The 8361-nt window shown below is 53.6% G+C and overlaps 1 protein-coding gene across 1 annotated transcript; it reads right to left on the minus strand.

Moving 5' to 3' along the window:
* Positions 1-2521: 2521 nt before the first annotated feature.
* DAND5 (DAN domain family member 5, BMP antagonist) lies at positions 2522-6130 on the minus strand. Its single transcript, XM_011994891.1, has 2 exons — positions 5631-6130; positions 2522-2905 (listed from the first exon to the last, which is right to left on the minus strand). Exons 1-2 carry the CDS (start codon positions 6039-6041, stop codon positions 2660-2662), a joined length of 657 nt encoding a protein of 218 aa, XP_011850281.1. The 5' UTR covers positions 6042-6130; the 3' UTR covers positions 2522-2659.
* Between the last annotated feature and the right edge of the window lie 2231 nt (positions 6131-8361).

Here is an 8361-nt window from a genome sequence, read left to right on the forward strand (position 1 = left end):
ACAAAATCTCAGAGCTCCGCCCCCAGTCATCCCACCAAACTCCTAGACACACGGCCGCCACGGAGACACACACAAACGTATGATTTCCAGCCCTGCCTCCAGACCCACTTAGAGAACTGTAGAGACTGGGATGGGTGTGCACACACACACAGAGATACAGTCCCCTAAGAAGCTCCACGCCTTGGCAGCCACGCAGCCCCTGGGAAGGGGACCCTAGGGATGGGGCTCAACGCACAACCCCATGCCCACCCCAGCCCTCCCCCGCCTGGCCGGCTGGCGGGCTTTAATACAGATGCCAAACTCATAATTGTAACTGAGGGTGACAGGGTCACCTTGAGCCCCAGATGCTCGTGCGGTGACAGATGGCGTTGGCAAACCTGATTAGCAGCCCCCGTGCCAGCGCCTGTGGCACCTGCATCCCCTGCCCCTCCCCCACTCCCCCAGCACTCATTACCCACCCATTACTGGGCCTGGGGGGCGGGGTGGGGGCCGGCTGGCACTGCCCGGGAGGGGGCAGGGACTCTGGGGGCTCCCCTGGCACCAAGGTTCCCAGCTGGCTCCCCTGGCTGGCAGAAGGTGGGCCCAGCAGAGGGAGGGAAGGCAAACGCCTCATGCCCACCGGAGGGGGGTTTGCCCATGGTGCCAGGGCTGAGCTGCCCACTCGGACACTGCCTGGGGTTTGGCACAGAACTCTGGAGGGAACAGGGAGGGGGCAGCCCCCCTAGAGCCCTTCGTGACCCCCCCCTACAGGGCCCTTCGAGCAAGGGGCCTTGGGAGCTGCCTGCCTGGCCTGTTCCCATCTCTCTGTGAGGCCTGCGAGGTCAGGGGTCTCAGGCTCCCACGCCCCACTGGCCCATCTGTTTCCTCGGGTCCCCTCCTGCTCCCCTCACCTGGGGCCTTCCTTCCTGAGGCAGGAAGAGGGCTGAGAAGGGCCCGGCCGGCTCCCCGCCCCACGCTCCGGGGGGCATTTGGAGGCAACACTGACAACGCCACATGTCCCTGCGTCTGTGCCAGACAGGCCCATCTGCCAGGGCCCTGGTTCCAGCCGCCCAAAGCCAGGCTGCCCTCGCCCGCCGAAGACCCTGAGCCCCAGCTGGGGAGGGAGCACTCAGATGCCCACACCCTGTCATGGGGCCACCCACTCACAGGGAACCCCAGTTGGAGGAACAAACAGATGCACATATAGACAGCTGGACTCAGCCAACCTTTATGGTTTCTGTGGAATGCCACGCCAGGCGTGGGGCTGTGTGGAGACTCAGGTGGGGGGTCTGAGAGGGGTACAGCAACCACTATCAAGGCAAGAGGCAGCTAGGAACACGAGGGTCCTGCCTCTGTCTCAAGGACCCCAGGATTTCCCCCAGCAGCTGTCTGCCTGCCTGCTTTGGTTTGCATTTGGGTATTTTTGTTGTTGTTGTTTTTCTTTTTTGGTGTCCCGAGGACAGGGTCATCGCTGTGTCTCCTGGTCTGGGTGGGGCCATCTACCCTCCCTGCAGCTGGGAGTGTCTTTGACCTCATTGTATAAGAGATGATGGTTCAGCCTAGTGATTAACAGTGGATTTGATCCCAGCACTTTGGGAGGCCGAGGCAGGCAGATCACCTGAGGCCGGGAGTTTAAGACCAGCCAGGTCAATATGGTGAAACTTTGTCTCTACTAAAAATACAAAAATTAGCTGGGCATGGTGGTGGGTACCTGTAGTCCCAGCTACTTGGGAGGCTGAGGCAGGAGAATTGCTTGAGCCCCGGAAGTGGAGGTTGCAGTGAGCCGAGATCACACCATTGCACTCCAGCCTGGGTGACAGAGAGAGACTCTGTCCTAAAAAAAACAAAAAAAAACAAAAAAAACAAAAAAAAAAACCCCAAAAAAACAAACAAACAAAAAACAGAGTGGATTTGAATCCTGGCTGTGCCGCTTACTGTGTGCCACTTACTGTGGTGTGACTCTGTACTGTGGTGTGACTCTGTACTGTGGTGTGACTCTGGGTGAGTGGCTTCGCCACTCAGGGCCTTGATTGTCTCATCTGTAAAATGGGGTGATGTTAGCCACTATCCCATTGAGCTGCTGTAAGGATTACAAGAGTTAGTACGTGTCAGATGCCTAGCATGGGGCCTGGTAAACAGTCAGTGGTTGGCCGGGCGTGGTGGCTTCCGCCTGTAATCCCAGCACTTTGGGAGGCCAAGCGGGGCGGATCACTTGAGGTCAGGAGTTTGAGACCAGCCTGGCCAACATGGGGAAATCCCATCTCTACTAAAAATACAAAAATTAGCTGGGTGTGATGGTGAGCACCTGTTAATCTCAGCTACGTGGGAGGCTGAGGCTGGAGAATTGCTGGAACCCAGGAGGCGGAGATTGCAGTGAGCCGAGATCAAGCCACTTCACTCCAGCCTAGGTGACAGAGTGAGACTCTGTCTCAAAAAAAAAAAAAAAAAAAAGTGTGTTGTCAGTCAGCGTGTGCTGTGACTATCAGTGGTGCAACTCCAGGATGGGCACGGTGTCTAGTGTCTGGGGAGCAGGGTGAGGACGCTGGGGACCTGTCTGCCTAACCCTGCATCCCTGGTCTCTTGACCCAGAGTACATCATCCAGGTCCACGTCTTTCTTGGTCCGTCTCCCCTCATCTCTCCAAGGTGCGTGTCTCCGTGCACCCATCCATGATGCTCAGTTCATGCTTTCAGGCTGCAATGACACCCCTCGATCAGCACGGTGGTTATCTTCACCCGTCGACGGGAGGCTGAGCTGCCAGTGTGACACCACAGGACCACAGGTGCCGAATGTTTGCGAGCAGGCATACAGCTGTTGCACAGGACTAGTGGGGTGGGGTCCGAGCCAGGGATGTAGAGAGAGGAGCAATGACCAAAGCAGAGGTGATTTCGGAGGCGTGTGGCTGAGCAGCCGGGCCGGGAGAACACCTGGGGCCGGAGGCATGGAGACGGTCAGGGTGGTGGAGTTTGGGGCCAGAGCGGTGAGGATAATCACCTGTCCACTTCCACCCCACCTTGACAGGTATGGATGCTGCAGCCAGGTTGCCTGGGTTCAAATCCTGACTCTGCCATCTCTGCCATCTCTGGGTGCAGTGGTTCACATGGGGCAAATTACTTAGCCTCTCTGAGCTTTTGTTTCCTCACCTGTAAAATGACTGAAGTTCAACAAGGACAGCCAGGCGCGGTGGCTCACGCCTGTAATCCCAGCATTTTGGGAAGCTGAGGTGGGCGGATCACTTCAGGCCAGGAGTTTGAGACCAGCCTGGCCAATATGGCAAAACCCCGTCTCTACTGAAAATACAAAACTTAGCCGGGCTTGGGCGTGCACACCTGTAATCCCAGTTACATGGGAGGCTGAGACAGGAGAATTGCTTGAACCTGGGAGGCGGAGGTTGCAGCGAGCCGAGATCACGATTACACTCTAGCTTGGGTGACAGAGCGAGACTCTGTCTCCAAAATAAATAAACAAATAAATTAATTAAATGAGAAAAAGAAGAAATCACTTTAGGCCTTTCAACAAAGAGGACTAATTCAGGGAATTGGTTACCTGGGTGTTTGAAAGCCAAGGGCTGGATGTAGTGGCTTGAGGCCAGCCTGGGCAATATAGTGAGACCCTGTCTCTACAAGGAAATTTAAAAAAAAAAAAATTAGCTGGGCTAATGTTGTGCACCTGTAGGCCTAGCTACTCAGAAGGCTGAGGCAGTAGGATTGCTTGATCCTAGAATTTCAAGTCTGCAGTGAGCTATGATCACACCACTGTACTCCAGCCTGGGCAACAGAATAAGACCCTGTCTCTAACAAAAAACATGAAGATGCCGGGTGCGGTGGCTCATGCCTGTAATCCTGGCACTTTGGGAGGCCGCGGTGAGTGGATCATTTAAGGTCAGGAATTCAAGACCATCCTGGCCAACATGGCGAAACCCCGCCTCTACTAAAAATACAGAAATTAGCTGAGCATGGTGACAGGCACCTGTGGTCCCAAGCTACTCAGGAGGCTGAGGCAGGAGAATTGCTTGAATCTGGCAGATGGAGGTGTAGTGAGCCAAGATTGCACCACCGTACTCCCGCCTAGGCGACAAAGTGAGACTCTGTCTCAAAAAAACAAAAACATGAAAAGAAAAGTAAAGAAGGCTGGGTGCAGTGGCTCACGCCTGTAATCCCAGCACTTTGGGAAGCAGAGGCGGGTGGCTCATGAGGTCAGGAGTTTGAGACCAGTCTGACCAACATGGTGAAACCCCGTCTCTACTAAAAATACAAAAATTAGCTGGGCGTGGTGGCATGTGCCTGTAATATCAGCTACTTGGGAGGCTGAGGCAGGAGAATCACTTGAACCCAGTAGGCGGAGGTTGCAGTGAGCCAAGATTGCACTCCAGCCCCATTGCACTCCAGCCAGGGCAACACAGTAAGACTCCATCTCAAAAAAATAAATAAATAAACAAGAAGACTAAAGAAAAGCCAAGCAGGATATGATGATAAGGTGGCCTGGTGATGTAGGATGCTGGGGACCTGTCTGCCTAACTAGTAGGAAGCCAACTAGTACCCCTAGGTGTAAGGGACAGCAATATTACAGGAGCCTGGAAGCATCCAACAGAAAGCCCTTAGCCCACTGCCTGGCACAAAGTAGGTGCTCAATGCGTGTTAGTTCCTCCTATGATCCCCTCCAAGTGGATCTATCATGTCTCCCCCAAATCCTAGTCCTTCTCTGCTTAAATCCTGAGCCACCTTCCTCATAAGTGACTTCTCACCGGCCTGGTGTGGTGGCTCACGCCTGTAATCCCAGCACTTTGGGGGGCCAAGGCAGTCAGATCACCTGAGGTTAGGAGTTCGAGACCAGCCTGGCAACATGGCCAAACCTCGTCTCTACTAAAAGTACAAAAATTAGCCGGACATGGCAATGCACATCTGTAATCTCAGCTACTTGGGAGGCTGAGGCACGGGAATCACTTGAGCCCAGGAGGTGGAGGTTGCAGTGAGCCAAGATTGTACTACTGCCCTCTAGTCTGGGTGACAGAGTGAGACTCTGTCTTGAAAACAAAAAAGAAAGAAAGTTGGTATATCAAGCAGGAGACGGGGGCTCACACCTGGAACTCAGGAGGCTGAGGTGGGAGGATTGCTTGAGGCGAGAAGCTCAAGACTAGCTTGCGCAACATAGCGAGACTCCCATGTCTAAAAAAACAGAAAGAAAGTTGGTGTCTGAGGAAAAGGAGGCTGATGTGTAGAAGCAAAGTAAGTGAGAGGGAGAGTGGGAGGAGGTGAAATCAGGGAGGTAATGGGATCAGACAGTACAGAAATCTGTGGGCTGTGGGAAGGACTTGGCCTTTTGTTCTGAGTAAAGTGGGAGCCATGGGTTCTAGCCGGAGGAGGAACCAGATCTGACTCTGGTGTTCACAGGCGCCCTCTGGCTGCTGGGTGGAAAACCAGGCTTGGGGGTGGAGAGGGGCATGATAGTGGAATCAAGGAGACCAGGATACAGGCAACTGCATCTGCCCAGGTGGGAGAGGCTTGGGTCCCATTTTATAAGGGAGGGAACTGAGGCACGGAGACATTCATCTGGAGGATACAGGACTTGAACCCAAATCTGTCTGGGGCCACGGCCTGTGCCTTCTGCCAATGGTGAGACCCAGCCCTCTCCTCCCCACACCTACACACTCACCTGAACGAAGGGCACAGCCTTACACATCCCCTGGGTCACTTCCTGAGGGTTCAGTGGCAGAGTCACAGCAGCCACCTCGTCCTGCCCACGCTGCAGCCTGCCCATCCCCAGCTGCCTGGCTTTCTGCAGGCCCAAGAAGGCCTTCCAGCTCCTAAGAGCAGGAGCTGGCACCAGTGGAGGTGGGGCCCCTGGGCCCAGAGCCCAGGTCTGATTGGCCACAGCCCAGGACTGAGGTCTGAGAGCCTGGGGTTCAGGCCTCCCTGAGCCTGTAGGCCGGGCCCCGCTAAGCAGGCACAGAAGAGTGATTAGCCGGCCAAGGAGCATCTGCTTCTCTGTGCGTCCGTCTGTCTGTCTGTCCAGGACTGGGCTCAAGGTCACTAGCAGTCGACCCTGCTGTCTGGTGAGTGGCATCTGAGCCCTCTGAACCTGCTTTTAATCTCTTGGCCCCTCCTGAATAGCCTGGGAGGCATTTATATAGACCCACAGCGGGGGAGGAGAGTAAACTCAGACCGGCTGGGTTCCCACACTCCCTCCCAACTTGCTGAGAGACATGGGGGCTGGTCCTGCTGTGTGCGAGCTGTGGGGACCAGGAAAGACAGGTCTGGGGCCAGGGGCCGAGACACACAATGCCTGAAGCCCCTGGGCAGCTGACTTTCCAGTCCTGGGACCCCGATTCTCCAATTAGCAAAAGCACACTTTTGGCTGGGCTCAATGGCTCACACCTGTAATCCCAGCACTTTGGGAGGCTGAGAAGGCCGGATCACCTGAGGTCAGGAATTCAAGACCAGCCTGGTCAACATGGTGAGACCTCGTCTCTACTTTAAAAATACAAAAATTGGCCAGGTGCAGTGGCTCACGCCTGTAATCCCAGCACTTTGGGAGGCCAAAGTGGGCAGACCACGAGGTCAGGAGTTTGAGACCAGCCTGACCAACGTGGTGAAACCCAGTCTCTACTAAAAATACAAAAAAAAAATTAGCCGGACGTGTTGGCGGGCGCCTGTAATCCCAGCTACTCAAGAGGCTGAGGCAGGAGAATCGCTTGAACCCGGGAGACAGAGCTTGCAGTGAGCCAAGATCGCGCCACTGCACTCCAGACTGGGCAACAGAGCAAGACTCCATCTCAAAAAAAAAAAAAAATAGCATACCTTGCAGCCAGGTTTCTTGGGTTCAGCCCAGGCATTGCAATTTCCTGGCTGTGCAACCTTGAGCAAATCCCTTAACCATCCTGGTCCTTACCTTCTTCTTCTATAATATGAGGATAAAACAGTCCCTATCTCATTGGGTTGTTCTGAGGACTCAAGGAGGTAATTTATGTAAGGAGCTTAAAAGAGCGGTTCCTACACAGTAACACCATGAATCAGCTATGAATAACATTATTGCTGCTGGGTTTTTTGTTCTTTTTTTTTTTTAGATGGAGTCTCACTATTATTATTATTATTATTTTATTTGACACAGGGTCTCACTATGTTGCCCAGGCTGGTCTTGAAGTGCAGGTCTCAAAATGCTGGGAATATAGGCACAGGAGGCTATCTTGCCTGACTTGTTTTTCTCTTTTTTTTTTTTTTTTTTTTTGGGAGACAGTCTTCCTCTGTCACCTCCAGCTGGAGTGCAGTGGCGTGATCTCAGCTTACCACAACCTCTGCCTTCTGGGTTAAAGCAATTCTCCTGCCTCAGCCTCCTGAGTAGTTGGGACTACAGGCCCCTGCCACCATACCTGGCTAATTTTTTTTTTTTTGTATTTTAGTAGAGATGGGGTTTCACCATGTTGCCCAGGGTGGTCTCGAACTCCTGAGGTCAGGTAATCGCCCGTCTTGGCCTCCCAAAGTGCTGGAATTACAGGTGTAAGCCATGGCACCCGGCTTTTTTTTTTTTAAAACAGGGTCTTGTGCTGTCACCCAGGTTGGAATGCAGTCCCACAATCAGCTCATTGCTGTGGTCCAGGAGACCAGCCTGGACAACATGGTGAAACCCCGTGTCTACTAAATAATACAAAAATTAGCGGGGCAAGGCCAGGCGCGATGGCTCACACCTGTAATCCCAGGACTTTGGGAGGCTGAGGCGGGTGGATCACCTGATGTCAGGAGTTCGAGACCAACCTGACCAACACGGAGAAACCCCATCTGCACTAAAAATACAAAATTAGCGGGGCATGGTGGCGCATACCTATAATCCCAGCTACTCCGGAGGCTGAGTCAGGAGAATCACTTGAACCCAGGAGGCAGAGTTTGCGATGAGCCGAGATCGCACCGTTGCACTCCAGCCTGGACAAGAGTAAAACTGAGTCTCAAAAAAAACAAAAAAAACAAAAAAAAAAAACCGGGCGTGGCGGCCTGCGCCTGTAACCCCAGCTACCTCTGTAGGCTGAGGCACGAGAATTGCTTGAACTCGGGAGGCGAAAGCTGCAGTGAGCCAGATCGCGCCACTGCACTCCAGCCTGGGTGACAGTGAAACCGTCTCAAAAATATTAATAATAACAATAATAAAGATCATTTCAGAGTCTTGATTAAAAAGCTGTTAAAATGGGATGTTCCTTAGACGGGTCAGGGCGGGGGCTTCTGTCTCCAGGGTGGTCAAGGAAGGCCTCCCCAAAGTAGGTGGCATTTTTACAGACACCTGAGATGGCGCTGGAGGCGGTGGGAACAGCTTGGTGGGGGGGTGGAGGTTGGGAGTGTTAGAAGCAGATAAAGAGGGTGAGAGTCGCATCCCAGGCTTTGGAGCCCCGGAGGTGTCT

Source organism: Mandrillus leucophaeus, unplaced genomic scaffold (genome assembly GCF_000951045.1).
Source record: "Mandrillus leucophaeus isolate KB7577 unplaced genomic scaffold, Mleu.le_1.0 Scaffold463, whole genome shotgun sequence".
Classification (NCBI taxonomy): domain Eukaryota; kingdom Metazoa; phylum Chordata; class Mammalia; order Primates; family Cercopithecidae; genus Mandrillus; species Mandrillus leucophaeus.